The 23,836-nt window shown below is 44.7% G+C and overlaps 1 protein-coding gene across 1 annotated transcript; it reads right to left on the bottom strand.

Annotated features, from left to right (window-relative positions):
* Positions 1 to 5,891: 5,891 nt before the first annotated feature.
* Positions 5,892 to 21,134, bottom strand: cyp26c1 (cytochrome P450, family 26, subfamily C, polypeptide 1; the record flags this gene model as incomplete). Its single annotated transcript, XM_079248329.1, has 6 exons — positions 5,892 to 6,230; positions 13,298 to 13,693; positions 13,872 to 14,030; positions 14,118 to 14,393; positions 19,535 to 19,759; positions 20,928 to 21,134. The coding sequence occupies 6 exons, from the start codon at positions 21,132 to 21,134 to the stop codon at positions 5,892 to 5,894; spliced, it is 1,602 nt and encodes a 533-aa protein (XP_079104455.1).
* Positions 21,135 to 23,836: the final 2,702 nt, after the last annotated feature.

The raw sequence follows: 23,836 nt of genomic DNA, 5'->3' as shown, positions 1-23,836 counted from the left end.
GCCTCTAGTTGCTTCAGGACGACAGCTCCGTTGCCTCTAGTTGATTCTTGACAACAACTCCGTTGCCTCTAGTTGATTCAGGACGACAAAGCCGTTGCCTCTAGTTGCTTCAGGACGACAAAGCTGTTGCCTCTAGTTGCTTCAGGACGACAACTCCGTTGCCTCTAGTTGCTTCAGGACAACAAAGCCATTGCCTCTAGTTGCTTCAGGATGACAAAGCCGTTGCCTCTAGTTGCTTCAGGACGACAACTCCGTTGCCTCTAGTTGCTTCAGGATGACAAAGCCGTTGCCTCTAGTTGCTTCAGGACGACAAAGCAGTTGCCTCTAGTTGCTTCAGGACGACAACTCCGTTGCCTCTAGTTGCTTCAGGACGACAGCTCCGTTGCCTCTAGTTGCTTCGGGATGACAATACCGTTGCCTCTAGTTGCTTCGGGATGACAATACCGTTGCCTCTAGTTGCTTCAGGACGACAACTCCGTTGCCTCTAGTTGCTTCAGGACGACAGCTCCGTTGCCTCTAGTTGCTTCAGGATGACAAAGCCGTTGCCTCTAGTTGCTTCAGGACGACAACTCTGTTGCCTCTAGTTGCTTCGGGATGACAATTCCGTTGCCTCTAGTTGCTTCAGGACGACAACTCCGTTGCCTCTAGTTGCTTCAGGATGACAAACCGTTGCCTCTAGTTGCTTCAGGAGGACAACTCCGTTGCCTCTAGTTGCTTCAGGATGACAAAGCCGTTGCCTCTCGTTGCTTCAGGACGACAGCTCCGTTGCCTCTAGTTGCTTCAGGACGACAAAGCCGTTGCCTCTAGTTGCTTCAGGACGACAACTCCGTTGCCTCTAGTTGCTTCAGGATGACAAAGCCGTTGCCTCTAGTTGCTTCAGGACGACAGCTCCGTTGCCTCTAGTTGATTCAGGACAACAACTCCGTTGCCTCTAGTTGCTTCAGGATGACAACGCCGTTGCCTCTAGTTGCTTCAGGACGACAGCTCCGTTGCCTCTAGTTGCTTCGGGATGACAAAGCCGTTGCCTCTAGTTGCTTCAGGACGACAACTCCGTTGCCTCTAGTTGCTTCGGGATGACAAAGCCGTTGCCTCTAGTTGCTTCAGGACGACAGCTCCGTTGCCTCTAGTTGCTTCGGGATGACAAAGCCGTTGCCTCTAGTTGCTTCAGGACGACAACTCCGTTGCCTCTAGTTGCTTCGGGATGACAATTCCGTTGCCTCTAGTTGCTTCAGGACAACAACTCCGTTGCCTCTAGTTGCTTCAGGATGACAAACCGTTGCCTCTAGTTGCTTCGGGACGACAACTCCGTTGCCTCTAGTTGCTTCAGGATGACAAAGCCGTTGCCTCTCGTTGCTTCAGGACGACAGCTCCGTTGCCTCTAGTTGCTTCAGGACGACAAAGCCGTTGCCTCTAGTTGCTTCAGGACGACAACTCCGTTGCCTCTAGTTGCTTCAGGATGACAAAGCCGTTGCCTCTAGTTGCTTCAGGACGACAGCTCCGTTGCCTCTAGTTGATTCAGGACAACAACTCCGTTGCCTCTAGTTGCTTCAGGATGACAAAGCTTTTGCCTCTAGATGCTTCAGGATGACAAACCGTTGCCTCTAGTTGCTTCAGGACGACAACTCCGTTGCCTCTAGTTGCTTCGGGATGACAACTCCGTTGCCTCTAGTTGCTTCAGGACGACAGCTCCGTTGCCTCTAGTTGCTTCAGGACGACAAAGCCGTTGCCTCTAGTTGCTTCAGGACGACAACTCCGTTGCCTCTAGTTGCTTCAGGACGACAAAGCCATTGCCTCTAGTTGCTTCAGGACGACAAAGCCGTTGCCTCTAGTTGCTTCAGGATGACAAAGCCGTTGCCTCTAGTTGATTCAGGACGACAGCTCCGTTGCCTCTAGTTGATTCAGGACAACAACTCCGTTGCCTCTAGTTGATTCAGGACGACAGCTCCGTTGCCTCTAGTTGCTTCAGGACGACAACTCCGTTGCCTCTAGTTGCTTCAGGATGACAAAGCTGTTGCCTCTAGTTGCTTCAGGATGACAAACCGTTGCCTCTAGTTGCTTCAGGACGACAACTCCGTTGCCTCTAGTTGCTTCAGGATGACAAAGCCGTTGCCTCTAGTTGCTTCAGGACGACAGCTCCGTTGCCTCTAGTTGCTTCAGGACGACAAAGCCGTTGCCTCTAGTTGCTTCAGGACGACAACTCCGTTGCCTCTAGTTGCTTCAGGACGACAAAGCCGTTGCCTCTAGTTCTTCAGGATGACAAAGCCGTTGCCTCTAGTTGCTTCAGGACGACAGCTCCATTGCCTCTAGTTGCTTCAGGACGACAGCTCCGTTGCCTCTAGTTGCTTCAGGACGACAGCTCCGTTGCCTCTAGTTGCTTCAGGACGACAAAGCTGTTGCCTCTAGTTGCTTCAGGACGACAACTCCGTTGCCTCTAGTTGCTTCAGGACAACAAAGCCATTGCCTCTAGTTGCTTCAGGATGACAAAGCCGTTGCCTCTAGTTGCTTCAGGACGACAACTCCGTTGCCTCTAGTTGCTTCAGGATGACAAAGCCGTTGCCTCTAGTTGCTTCAGGACGACAAAGCCGTTGCCTCTAGTTGCTTCAGGACGACAACTCCGTTGCCTCTAGTTGCTTCAGGACGACAGCTCCGTTGCCTCTAGTTGCTTCAGGACGACAACTCCGTTGCCTCTATTTGCTTCAGGACGACAGCTCCGTTGCCTCTAGTTGCTTCAGGACGACGAAGCCGTTGCCTCTAGTTGCTTCAGGACGACAAAGCCGTTGCCTCTAGTTGCTTCAGGACGACAACTCCGTTGCCTCTAGTTGCTTCAGGACGACAACTCCGTTGCCTCTAGTTGCTTCAGGACGACAAAGCCGTTGCCTCTAGTTGCTTCAGGACGACAACTCCGTTGCCTCTAGTTGCTTCAGGACGACAACTCCGTTGCCTCTATTTGCTTCAGGACGACAGCTCCGTTGCCTCTAGTTGCTTCAGGACGACGAAGCCGTTGCCTCTAGTTGCTTCAGGACGACGAAGCCGTTGCCTCTAGTTGCTTCAGGACGAATTTTTGTGTTGAACGGTTTTTAGCACATTAGCTGCAGTTCCCATAAAATCTTGCCACTCGATGAAATGTTATGAGTATCAGTTTATTCTGTAAACTTGTCAAATGTAAATGTCTGTATGTCTAACTTTGGACGAGCTGACTTGAACCTTGAATTTCCCGTCGGGATAAATTAAGTATCTTTGATTTGATTTGATTTGATTACAGTGTTCTCCAGGTGTAGCGTTGTTTCAGGGTTTTCCACTTGCTGTGGAGGATTTTCCACAGCTACTTGAAGCTCTTTTCCTTCATTTCTATCTCAAATTCTTTGTAAATTCTGCTTTTTTCTGTGTTCTATCAAGCAGATTTTGAATATCTATGGTAGCCTCATAAAGTTTAGATTATTTGTGTTTAGGTTTGGGTTTAGTTCAAGCGTCCATACACGAGTAGAGGGAACATGTTGTTCCACGCAGTTAGGAGTGTGTTAGGATGTTCAGCAAACCTTTGCCGCAGGTTATATAACTGCTCCCAGTTGGATAACGCATCGGCACATGGTTCCCTCTCCGGTTCCCATGCCCCCCCCTTTCGCTGACCAGTTGCTGACCTGTGCAGCCGGTGGCATCGGCGTGAACCCTGGTTCAAAACGTCGCCAAGTTCACAGTGACTGAGCGTCCATCAGATAACGACCTTGGCAGAGCTACGGGGTCCTGCAGCGGACATAAATAGGCCAGGCTGTGTGTGTCCCATTAATTTTCTCCTACATGGCTACAGCCTATTCTCTGCCTGTCAATGAGGGCGGTCAGGTGGAGGAGGACATGCCCACTGACCTAAACGCCGGCCTCAGCGTGGGTCTCACAAGCGACCTCTCTGGCGGTTTGTAATGAGGTCGAGACGTGATGTTGGGTTGTCGTTTCACCAGAGAAAAGGTCAGAAATCTGATTGTGCATCAGTTTTATGGACTCTCCTGGTCTGATTCCCAGCCTTCAACTGCTGACACGAAGAAACAGAGAAAATCCTCTTCCTGAGTCCCGCAGCTCCTTGTTGGGAAGAACACCACCAGAACCGTTCCCGTCCTGTCATTTAAATGGACCATGAAGACCAGATCCTGGATGGTTCGGTTCTGCAGCAGCAGAACACCTGAACTGTGTGGAAGTCCAGTTTTATTTACACAAAAATAAGTCAACAACAAAGGTTGTGTTGCAGTTTGTCTGTCCGGTCAAGTTCATCAGAGTCCAGTTATATTTCAACTAAACCCAGTCCGGTGTGATCCACATCAGTCCAGAACCGGTCTTATAAACCATGAAACGATAACTGAGATAAAGAGGCCAGAACCAGGAAGGAAAACCTCCATCAGGACCAGAACCAGGAAGGAAAACCTCCATCAGGACCAGAACCAGGAAGGAAAACCTCCATCAGGACCAGAACCAGGAAGGAAAACCTCCATCAGAACCAGGAAGGAAAACCTCCATCAGGACCAGAACCAGGAAGGAAAACCTCCATCAGGACCAGAACCAGGAAGGAAAACCTCCATCAGGACCAGAACCAGGAAGGAAAACCTCCATCAGGACCAGAACCAGGAAGGAAAACCTCCACCAGGACCAGAACCAGGAAGGAAAACCTCCATCAGGACCAGAACCAGGAAGGAAAACCTCCATCAGGACCAGAACCAGGAAGGAAAACCTCCATCAGGACCAGAACCAGGAAGGAAAACCTCCATCAGGACCAGAACCAGGAAGGAAAACCTCCATCAGGACCAGAACCAGGAAGGAAAACCTCCACCAGGACCAGAACCAGGAAGGAAAACCTCCATCAGGACCAGAACCAGGAAGGAAAACCTCCATCAGGACCAGAACCAGGAAGGAAAACCTCCATCAGGACCAGAACCAGAACACATCTGTTAATGAAACTCATTTAATGGTAACTTTGGTTTTTATGCAGCTTGTTTACAGATTTAAAATTTCATTAAAGACGTCTGGTTTAGTTTCACGCCGCAGACTTGAACCGAGTCCTGAGCGAAGACGTGTGATTGGACGGGGCTGCCATTAGAGGACCAAACAAGTCAAAATAAAACAAGCTGTTTGTTTTTTCTTCTTGTTTACTGTCAGATAAAGTGAACAGCAGCTACACCTGGAACAGGACACATACATCCAAAGTGCTATCTCCTTCCATTAATCCATTCCTACCTGACACTTCACAGCCAATCGAAACACTCCTACAACTACACGAGAAATAACAATAATAATAATAACTTTACTCTGAGTATCTGCTGCTGTGAAGTTTTCTACATCCTAACAGAAAGTCTAGAAACGGTGAAAGTACAACACACATCTGCATTTTAAATACAGCTTATTCATGATGCTACTTCATTTCTTACAGCTGGAGGAACCTGCAGCGCATTCACGTAAAAACATGTGGAATCATCTGCATTTTCTACTCCTTCCAGAGTCCAACGTCATCAGGACCGCAGAGACCAGAGGCCGGTCCGGCTCCGGTCTGGGGACCCAGGACTTTTATGTAGTTCGTGTTTCTGTACAGCAGAATTTCTGTGAATCCATGAAGTCATGAGAAGCAAACCGGCTACAGACCTGCAGACCAGGGGAGCCGAGACCCGGATCTGATCCAGCGTATTCTGGAGAGTTCTACGTAAAGTCATTAACTCTGGTATGAGCGAGATGCAGATCCAGATGCAAGGCGGAGATGGGGTTCAGGTTTGCAGCTGGTCTGCAGGTCGGGCTGAAGTCCACGTCCCAGATGCAGAGCCGGGATGGGGAATGCAGGCGGCAGCGTGAACCCCTGAACAGAGGAAGTGGACCATCAGGACCACTGAGGTCATGGTGGTGTCTCTGGGTCGCCGGGCCTAATGCATGTAGGAGAAGTGCACGTGCAGCCCGTTCACCGGATGGACTATCGGCACCGTCTGCATCTTGGGGAAGTTCTCCGTGGCCAGGGTCCATTTGCAGGTCCCGATCAGCTCCACCGCCAGGGTCTTCAGGATAATCTGGGCCAGTTCTTTCCCGACGCAGCTGCGTACGCCGCCGCCAAACGGCACATAGCTGAACCGGGCCGAGCGGGACTCGTCGCGTTCCGGTCCGAATCGGTCAGGATCGAAGAGCTCGGGGCTTTGGAAGACCGCCGCGGTCTCGTGGGTGTCCCGGATGCTGTACATCACACTCCAGCCTTTAGGAATCTGGTAGCCCTGAGGAGAGAGGACACGATGCAATCATCTGGAAATCATTTAAACCTGATCAATAAGTTTTTATAATTAAGTATCTTATACATGCTCTCTTTTACTCTGTTGATTTGTTTGTGTTTATTTTGTTGAGTCATTGTTTGTATCAATGCTGCAGCTGTGACCAATCAAAACGCAGCTTTGGGATCAATAAGTTTCGATCTACTGGCTCCACCTTCCTTGACTGTTTTTAGACTGAAGGTCCATTTAAATAATAAACAATAATTCCCTGATCAATATTTTCATTGGATCAGTGTCAACAGTGATGAAATGCTTTCATTGATTTTGTGAGTTTTATTTATTTTTTGTTGAACTGAAGCGAACATTTCCTAATATTCGTACGTAGACTGTAAACAAAAGATGGACGAAGGCTCTGTGACATCACCCATAGGTTTCTGAAAAGCTGATTGGAAGCTCAGTGGGTGCTTCCATCTTGGCAGCGTCACGCGTGTTGTATATCCCAGAAAATACAAAAGTGGGCAAAGAGGTGGGGGGGTTGACTGACTCCCATCAAACTCTTACCAGCCTGTAGCTAAGAGTTAACTGAGCTAATACAGAGCTAACAGGAGCTAACCAGCTAATGGAAGCGGCTAAAGCTAAGTCTCGCCATTCACACCGATATTTATGACTAAAATTCATAAATAGGTTTACAAGAAGCTGCTGGGTCCATTTGATTTGAATCTGTTGTGTTAGTGGAGGGAAACAAGAAAAATCTGCCGGATACCGGCCCTCCAGGACTGGAGTTTATGTGGATCTGCTCTGTTTTGGGGCCCCTAGTAGACGAGGGGGGAACTGATATTTTTGGTATTTGCACTTTTAACCGCCAGAGGTTGCCCCTTGTATTCACATCCAACAGATACAGAATCACCCAATCAGAGAAGGCGTGTGGAGAGCATCACCAGACCCGGCTGGGAGCTATGCAAGTGGCACTTTGTCACTCCTACTTCATTCAAACTCACTGTAACGTCACTGTATCTCCACGGCTGAGCATCTTCAGGCCAGATCGCATGGGCCTGAACCACGGTTTGCAGGGGATTTACTAAGAGTTGTTGCGTAAATGGAAATGAATGTATTCCCATTTTTTCTTCTAAGTACACACAGAATAGCGTGTCAACGTAATTATTGCATATTCATTGCTGCAGACATACTAACTAGATGCAGATGTGCTATTATGCACCTTTGAAAGATGCAGCCCTCATTGTGCACAAATCAGTTTATCCTTTTTTTGCATGTGCCAGGAGTTTTCACACATTTCTGTACATGCAAACCTTTAGTAGATACAAACACGTCGGCTTATTTTCCTTTACTTCTTTAAGCTAGGCGATAGCTGCCGTAGCAGGTCCTCAAATGGTTGTATGAACGCCCTAAAGCCCGTCCTGAAGGGGCCGTGGTCCAGATTCAGATGGAGTAAACAAGTTCTCCTCTCTTCTCTGGAACAGAATGAACCCAGTGGTTCTTTTTTTTTTCTTGCAGCATCAACACAATGTTGTAATAACTTGATGTGAAATCCATGTTTGTTTCTTCCACCTTGCAAATTTGTTTTGGAATCCTAATAATTGATTTGCAATTTTTCATCGCTTCTGGTACACACAGGTAAAATAAAAAATATTTCTCTTCCAAAATATTTTCTATTTCTTGTCATTTATTTGCAATAGTTCTGGCACTAAAAGGCCTTTATGTATATAAACAGCGACGTCCATTCAAGCTGCTATACTTCCATGCATCTTTTATGTTGCTGTAGTTGTTCAGTGAGTTTATCCACTAGTGGGCAGAGCTGAGTTCAGAGTTCACCTTCATGCTTTGGCACTGGTTGGCTCAGCCAATAACTCCAGAAGAAGAAGAAGAAAGACGAAAGTTTTTTGCTGTCGTCCTTAACGTCTTCTTCTTCTTCTTCAGGTGATTTTTATTGAAGTGTTTCTGTGTTGTCCTCTTTCTATTCTTCTTCTTCTCTCGTCTTCTTCTTCTCTGCTTTTTTCTTTCCTCTGGATGCATGTCAACTAAAGCCGCAGTTTACAAACAGGCATCTGCGACTGGTCAGGTCCGTGAAGCCGATTCAGATGAAATGTGTAAATACTGGAGCAGAAGGTAACAGCTTCCTGATTTGTTTCGCTATTTTATTTTTTTTTAAAATAAATTCATTAAAAAAAAATAATGGAGATTTGAGTTCTTCTGGAAGCAGAACCAGTGTCAGTAGTGGCCTGGGGATGAGTTTATCAGGTGGACAAGCAGTGCTGTAAGTCCACGAATGCCAAAAGGGACCAACTTGTTGCTATCCAGAAGGTTATATTTTAGGGAAATTTTGGTGTATTTCAGCACAATGATACACACAGACAGTCGAGCTGCAGTTCACACTGGAAACATCTGGAGCTTTAACAAATGAAACGAGGTCCTGGACTGAGCAGAGTTCATACAGACTTCACCAGTTCTACAGACTCAGTCGCTGGTTTCTGACTGGAAGAGGTGAGTTTAAGTAGATGCATCTGCAAATAATTCCAACAAATGAGGCACAAAAGCCCCGAAATGAACTCTGAACGTAGTTTTATCTGCATCAACTCGCTCGGCTGAACCAGATCTTTTCTGTAAATCTAAATTTGTCCGGCAGACCTCCTGTTTCAAACCGAATAAAAACACAGATGGAAACCTTTATGGACGTGCAACATGGATAAAACTAACAGGTTTAGAAACTATATCAACCCATAAACCCTTAGCTGATTTACCGCTCTCTTCATGCTCAAAAGTGTCAACACACAAAAACTGCTATAAAATGTCAAATATAAATATTTTTTTCTGCTTTTATTTAAAAAAATCCCTCAAACAACAATGATCCTGCTCAAACACACCAAACACATCATTTGGGGTTTTAACCTTTTCCATCCTAGTTTGAAAATCATAAAAACTAAATTTTTTTCTATTTTATAAATATGAGAGACTGGTTTTCAGTATTGATTAGACACTTTTAAATGTCAAAGACTATTGCTTTAATTACATATGTTTTAGGTCGGGTCAGTGGTTTTACATGTGCAGGAAATGCTATAAAATCATCATACATTAATATGTTTCTGTTTTGTTTCACAAATTTCTTAAAGACCTTCAGACCTGCTCAAAACTTCATAATATTCAATCATTTCAGGACTTTTAACACTTGAATATATAGTTTAATTATGTCAATAAGTTATTTATTAAAAACTATTGAAAATTAAATGTTTTCTATAATATATATATTACATGGATGAGACTTCATCACAAAGCAGAGAAAAATATTAATTCATGACAATTTTATAGCCGTTTATGTACATGGACACTTTTGGCTACAAAGGTCACCAGAGGGTGGTAAAATCATCAGCAGGCATTAAAAATGTGATAGATAAAGATCATTGGTTTAAAAAATGTGTCTAAAAGAGATTTTAATGCCGATCTATATGACATTTATCACAAAACAGCTGAAATTACATTTTAAAGGAAACTCTAAAGGAATATTTCTCATCTCTAATATTGACCTTTAAAAATTACTAAAAGTTCTGATTTAAGGATCCAGACATAAAAATGGAGGCAGTCGAAAATGTGGAAGATTGTAGTTTGTTAAAAGCTTTAACCCTGAGAAATTGCCATTCATCTGCTGCGTTAATCCCGTCCTCTTTGCAGATAAATCCCAAATATTCTTGCAGATTTGCTGATGTGAGATTTAAATGAATGAACAGACAGAAAAAGTTCAATCAGCTGCAGGGTGAAAGATGTGAGAAATAGTTGTGCTGCTTCAAAAAGTCTCTTTCGATCACTTTGAACTTCATTTGTCCTTTTGCGAAAAATAAAGGCAGGAAATTGGGGGCATGCTGGGGGCAAGGGAGGGGTATTTAGGGCCTATAGAGGAAGCCGGGTTGGGGCAGATTCCTGGGGAGGACCACGTTAATCCTGGATGAGAAAGTTCTGACCTGCTGCAGGATAAATGGAGCTGAATGAAGATGAAAGAAAATGAGAACAATAAGTTTCTTTAATCATTATTTTTACCTCTTTCTGTCTGTTAGCAAAATAACACTAAACATAAAGAACAGATTTTCATTGAAATTTTAAGACGACTTTAGAAATGACCGGCTTAGATTTTAAGGGTGACTCAGATCACCACTTGGATCCAAGAATCTTTTCAAATATTCTTTACTATGAGAGGATAGGGATCATTTTATTATTACAGCTTCTAACTCAACTCAAAAGTCCATAGACAGCGACTAACCCAGACTGTAGCTAACTCACGTAGCAGGTAACCTAGACAACGGCTAACTTTACTGTAACTATCTTACAAAGCAGGTAACCTAGATTAAAGTTAACCCAGACTGTAGCAAACTCACATAGCAGGTAAACTAGATGGAAGTTAACTCTACTGTAACTATTTTACACAGCAATTAACCTACATTAAGGTTAACTCAGACTGTAGCTAACTCACATAACAGGTAAACTAGATGGAAGTTAACTCTACTGTAACTATTTTACACAGCAATTAACCTACATTAAGGTTAACTCAGACTGTAGCTAACTCACATAACAGGTAAACTAGATGGAAGTTAACTCAGACTGTTGCTAACTCACACAGCGGTTAACCTAGACGGCAGCTAACTCTACAGTAACTATCTTACACAGCAGGTAACCTAATTGAAAGTTAACTCAGACTGTAGCTAACTAACATAACAGGTAACCTAGATGGAAGCTAACTCTACTGTAACTATCTTACACAGCAGGTAACCTAATTGAAAGTTAACTCAGACTGTAGCTAACTAACATAACAGGTAACCTAGATGGAAGCTAACTCTACTGTAACTATCTTACACAGCAGGTAACCTAATTGAAAGTTAACTCAGACTGTAGCTAACTAACATAACAGGTAACCTAGATGGAAGCTAACTCTACTGTAACTATCTTACACAGCAGGTAACCTAATTGAAAGTTAACTCAGACTGTAGCTAACTAACATAACAGGTAACCTAGATGGAAGCTAACTCTACTGTAACTATCTAATATAGCAGGTAACCTAGATTAAAGTTAACTCAGACTTTAGCTAACTCACACAGCGGTTATACAGCAGGTAACCTCCATTAAGGTTAACTCAGACTGTAGCTAACACACATAACAGGTAAATTAGATGGAAGTTAACTCAGACTGTCGCTAACTCACACAGCGGTTAACCTAGACGGCAGCTAACTCTACTGTAACTATCTTACACAGCAGGTAACCTAGTTGAAAGTTAACTAAGATTGCAGCTAACTCACACAGTGGTTAAACTAGATGGCGGCAAACCAGGAATTTAGCTAATTTAAACGGCTGTTAAACCTCAGTGACGGCAGCTCACTTAGATGGCGGTTAACCCTGACTGCAGCTAACTTAGATAGTGGTAACCCAGGACTACAGCTAATGTAGAGTAAAGCAAACTCAGACAGCTGCTAATCCAGATTGTGGCTAACCCAGAATTCACCTAACTTAAACTGTGGTTCATGGAGATGCTGGCTAACCTGGACTGCAACTAACACAGACCCTGGTTAACTATAACACTAGTTAACCCAAATGCTGCCTAACCAAGAAGGTGGTAAACCCAGACTGTGGCTAACTCAAACTGTAGCAAACCTACAATGCAAAAAACTTAGATGGTCGTTAACCCAGATGGAGGCAAATTTAGATAGTGGCTAACCTGGACTGCAACTAACTTAAACAGCGATTAACCTAGACCGTGACTAATCTAGATGGCAGCTAAACCAAACTGTGGCTAACTCAAACTATAGCAAACCTACAATGCAACAAACTTAGATGCTGGTTAACCCAGACTCAGGTTAACCCAGACTTTAGCAAACCCAGACAGAAGCTAACCCAGACGGAGGCAAACTTAGATAGCGGCTAACCTGGACTGCAACTAACACAGACCCTGGTTAACTATAACACTGGTTAAAACAAATGGAGGCAAACTTAGATAGAGCTAACCTGGACTGCAACTAACTTAGTGGGTGGCTAACCCAGACTGGAACTAACTTATACAGCGATTAACCCAGACTGCGACCAATCCAGATGGCAGCTAACCCAGACTCTGACTAACTTAGACAGTGGTAAACCAGGACTCCAGCTAACCCATATTGCCGCCACTAGAGAAGGTATGAATTTCTTCAAAACTTGTAGACAATTCCGGCCATTTGCTTCATTACAGTGTGTAAGGATGTTTCCAGGGTTATGGCTTTTTAAATTTATGTGGCATCTATCTGATGATGGAAATAGATTGTGACAATATATAAAGTCAAGCTAGTGGATATAGAACTGAACCACTGCCCTTATCATCTACCCACAGAGACCAATTCACCAGTAACAAATTGTTAAATATTTTGAGGGATTACAAAGTGCATCGTCAGCATTACCGTTCTTGATAGCAGCTGTCATGTCATTCTGGGGTTTTCTGTCTCTGAAGCAGCATGATAAACAATCTCTTATTGGTAACCAAGACTAATTATGTTTATGACAGCCAATTACAACTTAATTTTACATGAATTTCTTCTATAATGAAAGATAAGGTGATGAGCATCAAGGCTAAAAATCCATTTTAACAACCCTTCGTATTCACCAACAAAAATGACTAAATTCATTAAAGGTTGTTCCTGCCCATACATCAGAGCGTTGGCATGGTAACTGGATGGGCTGTTGGGGTTTTTCTCAGGTGAGTGACTCTTTGGCTTGGTGTAGTGTTTCTACTTTAGTATTAAATTCAATTAAACAAGCGTGAAAAGAACTCCTTTCTTGCTACTTTGCTCCTCCAGAACCCGCAGTGCATTTTGTTTTGTAGTCCAGATCCTGTGTTTTTAGTGGCACCGAGTCTGCTTCTTTGATCCGGATCAAAACTTTCCCAGCTAACGGATCTGGATTTGGCTGGTGTGAACCTTGTTGCTGCCTCACTGCATCATTCACGTTGCTATGTTTTGGTTTGTAGAAAGTTTGTCTTTTTCTTTTGTGTTTGATAAAAAGTTTTGACACCACGTGGAAAAGAAAATCTTCCAAACAGAACTTTAACTTACATGAAGTTCGAAGGTCTTCAGAGCCGTCCGGTAACCCCCGGAGACTGGCGGCAGGAAGCGGAGCACCTCCTTGACGACGCAGTCAATGTAGCGGAGCTGACTCAGCTTCTCCAGGCTCAGGTACGGAACATGAGACTGAGAAGGTGGAAAACCATCCTCAGCGCTCTGACGGTCCAGCAGCCGGCTCGTCTCCATCTCGGTGGCTCCCTCTTCTGTTTCTACGGCGACACAGGGCATCTTGCAGCCTCTGTCAGATTGGTACCCAAGGCCCTCGGCCTCTAGCTCAGCCCTGGCCCTCTCCACCACCGCCGGGTGGCGAAGAAGCTGCAGAACCAGCGATGTGGAGGCACTGGCCGTGGTGGAGTGAGCCGCAAAGATCAACTCCACCGCCGTTTCCTGGAAGGTGGAAATCTGGACTTAATCTCATCGGTGTAGTAAAACACCAGCACAAAGCATCTGGCAGTGATCTCTGTTGGACCTGCGTGATGCTACATTTGCTTTCTCCTGAACAGACATGATAGGAACATCTGCAAACAGGTCGACGCTTCTGTTTAATGCTGCAGCGTTTTGGTACCTTGAGCTCCTGGATGCTGAGCTGATGCCCGTGTTCTTTGGCGCTGGACATCATGTAGTCAAAAGCATCGCGATACTCGTCCTTCACATGCTGCCTCTCCATCTTTTCCTCAATGATTTTGGCCATGTTGGCATGCAGGATTTCTCTGGCTTTTATCCCCTGAACCCCCATGAGAAGACACAGTTAGGTTCTGTCCCAGGTCAGACACCAGCTTGAGACAAAGTGGGAACGGATGGAGCGTCCTACCTTCCGCAGACTGCTAAGCGGAGCGTCGATGGGGAGCGAGAACAGGTTGTTCATCAGCTGCTCAAAGGTCTTGGCCAGATAGAGGATCCGCTCCTCCTCCAGCTGCAGACCCAGCAGGATCCGGACCGCGATGCGGAACGTCAGCGACTTCGCTGCGGCATACACGTCCACAGCACCCGGATCAGAGCACCACTTGGCGATTTCAGACCTAATGACGTCCTGAAGACGAGGCAGGTAGGACTCCAGAGCCCCCCGGCTGAAGACCTTGGCCAGGATCTGGAGAGAAGTTCAGAGACAAAGGTGGAGGAAACAGTCACTGCATCTCAGCAGGCAGGATACGGAAGATGGAGAGGATGAGGAGGATGAGGTGGAGGATGAGGAAGATGAGAAGGATGGAGAAGATGAGGAGGATGAAGAGGATGAGGAGGATGAGGTGGAGGATGAGGAAGATGAGAAGGATGGAGAAGATGAGGAGGATGAAGAGGATGGAGAAGATGAGGAGGATGAAGAGGATGGAGAAGATGAGGAGGATGAAGAGGATGGAGAAGATGAGGAGGATGAAGAGGATGAGGAGGATGAGGAGGATGAAGAGGATGGAGAAGATGGGGAGGATGAAGAGGATGGAGAGGATGAGGAGGATGAAGAGGATGGAGAAGATGAGGAGGATGAAGAGGATGGAGAAGATGAGGAGAATGAAGAGGATGAGGAGGATGAAGAGGATGGAGAAGATGAGGAGAATGAAGAGGATGGAGAAGATGAGGAGAATGAAGAGGATGAGGAGGATGAGGAGGATGAAGAGGATGGAGAAGATGAGGAGGATGAAGAGGATGAGGAGGATGAAGAGGATGGAGAGGATGAGGAGGATGAGGAGGATGAAGAGGATGGAGAGGATGAGGAGGATGAAGAGGATGGAGAAGATGAGGAGGATGAAGAGGATGGAGAGGATGAGGAGAATGAAGAGGATGAGGAGGATGAGGAGGATGAGGAGAATGGATGAGGAGGATGAGGAGGATGAAGAGGATGGAGAAGATGAGGAGGATGAAGAGGATGGAGAAGATGAGGAGAATGAAGAGGATGGAGAAGATGAGGAGGATGAAGAGGATGGAGAAGATGAGGAGGATGAAGAGGATGGAGAAGATGAGGAGGATGAAGAGGATGAGGAGGATGAAGAGGATGGAGAAGATGAGGAGGATGAAGAGGATGGAGAAGATGAGGAGGATGAAGAGGATGGAGAAGATGGGGAGGATGAAGAGGATGGAGAAGATGAGGAGGATGAAGAGGATGGAGAAGATGAGGAGGATGAAGAGGATGAGGAGGATGAGGAGAATGAAGAGGATCAGGAGGATGAAGAGGATGGAGAAGATGAGGAGGATGAAGAGGATGGAGAAGATGGGGAGGATGAGGAGGATGGAGAGGATGAGGAGGATGAGGAGGATGAGGAGGATGAAGAGGATGGAGAAGATGAGGAGGATGAAGAGGATGGAGAAGATGAGGAGAATGAAGAGGATGAGGAGGATGGAGAGGATGAGGAGGATGAAGAGGATGGAGAAGATGAGGAGGATGAGGAGGATGAAGAGGATGAGGAGGATGAGGAGGATGGAGAGGATGAGGAGGATGAGGAGGATGGAGAAGATGAGGAGAATGAAGAGGATGAGGAGGATGAGGAGGATGAAAAGGATGGAGAAGATGAGGAGGATGAGGAGAATGAAGAGGATGAGGAGGATGAGGAGGATGAGGAGGATGAGGAGGATGAGGAGGATGGAGAAGATGAGGAGAATGAAGAGGATGAGGAGGATGAGGAGGATGAAGAGGATGGAGAAGATGAGGAGGATGAAGAGGATGGAGAAGATGAGGAGGATGAAGAGGATGGAGAAGATGAGGAGAATGAAGAGGATGAGGAGGATGGAGAGGATGAGGAGGATGAAGAGGATGGAGAAGATGAGGAGGATGAGGAGGATGAAGAGGATGGAGAAGATGAGGAGGATGAAGAGGATGGAGAAGATGAGGAGGATGAGGAGGATGAAGAGGATGGAGAAGATGAGGAGGATGAAGAGGATGGAGAAGATGAGGAGGATGAAGAGGATGGAGAAGATGAGGAGGATGAAGAGGATGGAGAAGATGAGGAGAATGAAGAGGATGGAGAAGATGAGGAGAATGAAGAGGATGAGGAGGATGGAGAGGATGAGGAGGATGAAGAGGATGGAGAAGATGAGGAGGATGAGGAGGATGAAGAGGATGAGGAGGATGAAGAGGATGGAGAAGATGAGGAGGATGAGGAGGATGAAGAGGATGGAGAAGAGGAGGAGGATGGAGAAGATGAGGAGGATGAAGAGGATGGAGAAGATGAGGAGGATGAGGAGGATGAAGAGGATGAGGAGGATGAAGAGGATGGAGAAGATGAGGAGAATGAAGAGGATGAAGAGGATGGAGAAGATGAGGAGGATGAAGAGGATGAGGAGGATGAGGAGGATGAGGAGGATGAAGAGGATGGAGAAGATGAGGAGGATGAAGAGGATGGAGAAGATGAGGAGGATGAGGAGGATGAAGAGGATGGAGAAGATGAGGAGGATGAAGAGGATGAGGAGGATGAAGAGGATGGAGAAGATGAGGAGGATGAGGAGGATGAAGAGGATGGAGAAGATGAGGAGGATGAGGAGGATGAAGAGGATGGAGAAGAGGAGGAGGATGGAGAAGATGAGGAGGATGAAGAGGATGGAGAAGATGAGGAGGATGAGGAGGATGAAGAGGATGAGGAGGATGAAGAGGATGGAGAAGATGAGGAGAATGAAGAGGATGGAGAAGATGAGGAGGATGAAGAGGATGAGGAGGATGAGGAGGATGGAGAGGATGAGGAGGATGAAGAGGATGGAGAAGATGAGGAGGATGAAGAGGATGGAGAAGATGAGGAGGATGAGGAGGATGAAGAGGATGAGGAGGATGAAGAGGATGGAGAAGAGGAGGAGGATGAAGAGGATGGAGAATATGAGGAGGATGAAGAGGATGAGGAGGATGAGGAGGATGAGGAGGATGGAGAGGATGAGGAGGATGAAGAGGATGGAGAAGATGAGGAGGATGAAGAGGATGGAGAAGATGAGGAGGATGAAGAGGATGAGGAGGATGAAGAGGATGAGGAGGATGGAGAGGATGAGGAGGATGGAGAGGATGAGGAGGATGAGGAGAATGAAGAGGATGAGGAGGATGGAGAGGATGAGGAGGATGAAGAGGATGGAGAAGATGATGAGGATGAAGAGGATGAGGAGGATGAGGAGGATGAAGAGGATGGAGAAGATGAGGAGGATGAAGAGGATGAAGAGGATGAAGAGGATGGAGAAGATGAGGAGGATGAAGAGGATGGAGAAGATGAGGAGGATGAGGAGGATGAAGAGGATGGAGAAGATGAGGAGGATGAAGAGGATGGAGAAGATGGGGAGGATGAAGAGGATGGAGAAGATGAGGAGGATGAAGAGGATGAGGAGGATGAAGAGGATGGAGAAGAGGAGGAGAATGAAGAGGATGAGGAGGATGAAGAGGATGGAGAAGATGAGGAGAATGAAGAGGATGAAGAGGATGGAGAAGATGAGGAGGATGAAGAGGATGGAGAAGATGGGGAGGATGAAGAGGATGGAGAAGATGAGGAGGATGAAGAGGATGGAGAATATGAGGAGGATGAAGAGGATGAGGAGGATGAAGAGGATGGAGAAGAGGAGGAGAATGAAGAGGATGAGGAGGATGAAGAGGATGGAGAAGATGAGGAGAATGAAGAGGATGAAGAGGATGGAGAAGATGAGGAGGATGAAGAGGATGGAGAAGATGGGGAGGATGAAGAGGATGGAGAAGATGAGGAGGATGAAGAGGATGGAGAATATGAGGAGGATGAAGAGGATGAGGAGGATGAAGAGGATGGAGAAGAGGAGGAGGATGAGGAGGATGAAGAGGATGGAGAAGATGAGGAGAATGAAGAGGATGAGGAGGATGAGGAGGATGAAGAGGATGGAGAAGATGAGGAGAATGAAGAGGATGAGGAGGATGAGGAGGATGAAGAGGATGAGGAGGATGAAGAGGATGGAGAAAATGAGGAGGATGAAGAGGATGGAGAAGATGAGGAGGATGAAGAGGATGAGGAGGATGAGGAGGATGAAGAGGATGAGGAGGATGAAGAGGATGGAGAAGATGAGGAGAATGAAGAGGATGGAGAAGATGAGGAGGATGAAGAGGATGAAGAGGATGAGGAGGATGGAGAGGATGGAGAAGATGAGGAGGATGAAGAGGATGGAGAAGATGAGGAGGATGAAGAGGATGGAGAATATGAGGAGGATGAAGAGGATGAGGAGGATGAGGAGGATGAAGAGGATGGAGAAGAGGAGGAGAATGAAGAGGATGAGGAGGATGAAGAGGATGGAGAAGATGAGGAGGATGAGGAGGATGAAGAGGATGGAGAAGATGAGGAGAATGAAGAGGATGAGGAGGATGGAGAAGATGAGGAGGATGAGGAGGATGAAGAGGATGAGGAGGATGAGGAGGATGAAGAGGATGGAGAAGATGAGGAGGATGAGGAGGATGAAGAGTATGAGGAGGATGAAGAGGATGAGGAGGATGGAGAAGATGAGGAGGATGAAGAGGATGGAGAAGATGAGGAGGATGAGGAGGATGAAGAGTATGAGGAGGATGAAGAGGATGAGGAGGATGGAGAAGATGAGGAGGATGAAGAGGATGGAGAAGATGAGGAGGATGGAGAAGATGAGGAGGATGAAGAGGATGGAGAAGATGAGGAGGATGAGGAGGATGAAGAGGATGAGGAGGATGAGGAGGATGAAGAGGATGGAGAAGATGAGGAGGATGAGGAGGATGAAGAGTATGAGGAGGATGAAGAGGATGGAGAAGATGAGGAGGATGAAGAGGATGAGGAGGATGAGGAGGATGGAGAAGATGAGGAGGATGAGGAGGATGAAGAGGATGAGGAGGATGAGGAGGATGAAGAGGATGAGGAGGATGAGGAGGATGAAGAGGATGGAGAAGATGAGGAGGATGAGGAGGATGAAGAGGATGAGGAGGATGAGGAGGATGGAGAAGATGAGGAGGATGAAGAGGATGGAGAAGATGAGGAGGATGGAGAAGATGAGGAGGATGAAGAGGATGGAGAGGATGAGGAGGATGAAGAGGATGGAGAAGATGAGGAGGATGAGGAGGATGAAGAGGATGAGGAGGATGAGGAGGATGAAGAGGATGGAGAAGATGAGGAGGATGAAGAGGATGGAGAAGATGAGGAGGATGAAGAGGATGGAGAAGATGAGGAGGATGAAGAGGATGGAGAAGATGAGGAGGATGAAGAGGATGAGGAGGATGAAGAGGATGAAGAGGATGAGGAGGATGAAGAGGACGGAGACGATGAAGAGGAAGTAGAACCAGCAGCGTCCTACCTTCCTCTTCCTCTTGTGGACGTCTCCGGTGGAGTTGACCAGGGTGTTGGCTCCCAGGATGATGCGGGTACTTTGGGGCCACTGGGTGCAGACCAGACTGTGTTCTCCCAGCAGGATCTTCCGGATGTTATCGGCACCCGTTACCCGGACGACGGGCTTCCCCAGGAGGTGGGTCTTAAACACGTTGCCATGGCGCTCCCGGCGGGAGATGTGGAAGTTGGACCCCTACAAAGAGGAAGGAAAGTCACATGATCAGCATGGACAGGAAGTGGTCTTTACTGGAACTAAAATGGGACGAAGAATTTCTGTTTACTTTAATGTGTATTTATTTGTTGCATATTTGTTTGTTATTTATTTTTCCAGTCTTTTTTACCTTTTTTATTTAATGATTATTAATTTCTATTATTTATTTACTTAATGTTATTTAATTTTATTTATCCCACATTTAGTTGTAGTTTCTTTTATTTTAATTTTATTTACTTATTTAATTTAATGTATTAATTTTTATTGCATTATTGTTTTTTTTCTTTGTTTTTTAGATGATCTTCTCATCTGACCTGTAATGGTTTCATTCCAGTCTTTTTTCCTTTTATTTTCTTTCCTAATGGTTTTACTGTAAATAAATCCTGGTTTTATGTGATCCGAACATCAGACTGCAGTTTGTAAAAGACATGAATTTATTTATCTTTGTTTGTTTTTGTTTATTACAGACTATCATTTTCTTCCACATTTTAATAAGACTATTTCCATCAAAGCAGGAAAAGTTGGGTCATGTGACCTCAGCCTTTTCTGGTTTGACAGCCACGTTTCCATGGAGACCACTTCTGATGAGGCGACATGGATCAGCTAGAGGCGTTTCTCAGGTTCTGGTTCGGGTCTGAGATCCTGTTCTCAGTCTGGGAACTGGAAACAAACTGAGGCTGGCGTCTGGGGAGAATTTTTTACGCCTTACTGGTTCAGAACTGGAACCAGTTGGTGGTTTGAATGTCGGCTGAGGAGGTTTCTTTCTATTCTGATATTTATATTTTCTTCCGAGTGAGACATCATGTGGAGGATCTCTGCTCAGATTCTGCTTGTTTGTCTTCCAGGATTTCTGATTCATTTATTAAAACTTAGAAAACAGAAACATTTAAAATTATATTATTGTTTACTGATTTATTTATTTATTTCCATCATGATTTTTCCAAACTAAACCTAACAAAGTGAAAACACGTTTCCTGCAGGAGAACCAGCGCTTGTCTGTTTCAGCAGGATTCCTTAACAGGAGCGCACGCGGCGAGCGCTCCACGCCAGACCCACTATCACACACACACACACACACACACACACACACACACACAAGGACACGGACACACATGCACGCAGCAGCAGGGTGTGAAAGCAAGCATCTGACCTGGAAGAGCCAGTGGAAGGTCTCTCCGACCAGCGGCCATCCCATCGAGCCCTGCGGCAGCGGCAGGCTGCTCGCGGAGTCGCGCGTGAGGCTCCAGCGGAGGCTCCACAGCTGGCGGGTCAGAACCAGCAGCACGAGCGCGGACAGCAGCGACGTGAGCGCTGTGGCCAGAGCCGACAGCACCCCGAACTGGGCCAGGGGGAACATCTCCGAGCAGGACCGCTCTCCAGCATCCAACTGCGTCCGTGCGTTGAGAGTGCGCGTGCAGCACAGCGCGCGACGATTCTGCCGAAACTTCTGTTTCCCTCCGCGGAACCTTTTAGTCCTGCAGGGAGGAGAGAAGACTGGGTCTGGCAGGAAAGAGCAGAGAGTCCTGAAGTCCCTCCCGATCCTGAACCTGATCCTGGCAGACCTCGTCCTGATTCTAGTCCAGGACCAGTTCACATACAAATGTCTGAGTTCCTGCTCCTGGATCAGGTCTGAGTTCCTGCTCCTGGATCAGGTCTGAGTTCCTGCTCCAGGATCAGGTCTGAGTTCCTGCTCCCGGATCAGGTCTGAGTTCCTGCTCCAGGATCAGGTCTGAGTTCCTGCTCCTGGATCAGGTCTGAGTTCCTGCTCCTGGATCAGGTCTGAGTTCCTGCTCCAGGATCAGGTCTGAGTTCCTGCTCCCGGATCAGGTCTGAGTTCCTGCTCCAGGATCAGGTCTGAGTTCCTGCTCCTGGATCAGGTCTGAGTTCCTGCTCCTGGATCAGGTCTGAGTTCCTGCTCCAGGATCAGGTCTGAGCGTCTCTGGAGGGTCTGCAGGTCCAGGTCTCGCGCTCCCCTCCAGTCCTCCAGGATGAGTTCTAGCTGTCAACTATTCCAAATAGTTTTACAGGGCTGCATGCGCCGGCATGTCGTTAAGGTTATGCGCCTTTATAGGTACAGTTCAGGGGGCGCAGAAACCCTCCCTCCTCCCACTCCCACTCCCACCCGGGGGCTCGCGCGGGGTTTATAGAGCAGCAGCAATAAATCGGGTTTGGAAAAAAAAAAAAAAAAAGACACTGAAAAGAGAAGAAAGATCTGGATCAACAGGCTGTTGGAGGAAGTAGAACTTCCACGTCGCGCGAGACTCCGAGTTTTACATTTAGAAGACAAAGTGAACGTACCTCCACGCAGCCTCCACGCAGCGTCCACTCAGCTTCACGCAGGAATCTGGTTTCTGTGCAGGAAAGTCGCTCCTCTCTTCCTCCTTTTTGCAAACCGGTGGTTGTTCCTCCTCAGCTCAGCGCGCGGCTGCAGGGGGTTTTATAGAAGAGGCTGCGCGAGCCACCTTCAGCGCGTGACGTCGCTCTGTATGTGTTCACGCGCCTCGTTCATTCATAAAAAATGTTTGAGACGCAGCGGTGCGCGAGAGAGACACGGAGAGAGAGAGAGAGAGAGAGAGAGAGAGAAGTGGTGGTGAGGGGTTGAGAATTTATGATTTCCTATTTTCATGTATATATATATATATATATATATATATATATATATAGATAGATAGATAGATAGATTGATATATCTATCTATCTATTTATCTATCTATCTAGCTATATATATATATATATATATATATATAGATAAATAGATAGATAGATAGATATATCTATCTATCTATCTATTTATCTATCTATCTATCTATCTATATATATATATATATATATATATATATATATATATATATATATATATATATATATATATATATATATATATATATATATATATTAGATAGATAGATAAATAGATAGATAGATAGATATATCTATCTATCTATTTATCTATATATATATATATATATATCTATATATATATATAGATATATATATATAGATAGATAGATAGATAGATTGATATAGATATCTATCTATCTATCTATCTATCTATATATATATATATATATATATATATATATATATATATATATATATATATATATATATATATATATATATATATATATATATATATATATATATACATATATATATATGTATATATATATATATATATATATATATATATATATATATATATACATATATATATATGTATATATATATATATATATATATATATATATATATATATATATATATATATATATATATATATATATATATATATATTCTTTTTTTTTCTTTTTTTTTAAAAATTTATTTATTTATTTATTTTTTTTTTTGGACCCGCCATTTCCCAGTAAAAAGCTGTGCCACGCAGGTGCGTCGGAATGTGAGCTGAGCTTGGACCGGAACGGGAAAATGTTTCTTTCTTTCTTTCTTTCTTTCTTTCTTTATTTATTTATTCAATTGTTTATTTACTTGTTTGTTTATTCATCTATCTGTCTATTTATTTATTATTTTGTTTAATTATTTGTTTGTTTATTTATCTGTCTATTTATTTATTTTTTATTTGTTTATTCGTTTATTTATTTGTTTCTTTATTCTTATATCTGTTTATTTATTTATTTATTTATTTATTTATTTATTTATTTATTTGTACCAAACACACAGTTCCATAAATATTTATTGATTTATATTAACTTATTTTGGAAGCCAGAAAATTAAAAGCAAATATCAATGTGTCTTCGATTTATTATTGAGTTATTTAATTTAATTTAATTTAATTTAATTTAATTTAATTTAATTTAATTTAATTTAATTCGGCCAGTGATCAGTTTATCCAAACAGAATCATTTGTGATCGCACGCACTGATCCAGCACGCGCTCACAGCCAAAAGATTTTTGCAACTCTAATAAAAATTAAATTGTATTAAACTGTAAATCAAATTAAATTAAATTAAACTTGTATTTTATCTATTAGGTTATTTGTTTACATATTTATTTGTTTATATATTTATTATGATTATATTAATGTGCAGTTTGGCTGAA

This window comes from Telmatherina bonti (assembly GCF_933228915.1).
Source record: "Telmatherina bonti genome assembly, chromosome: 11".
NCBI lineage: Eukaryota > Metazoa > Chordata > Actinopteri > Atheriniformes > Telmatherinidae > Telmatherina > Telmatherina bonti.
Note: the sequence above shows the minus strand (reverse complement) of the source record. Positions and strands in the feature narration are given on the sequence as shown.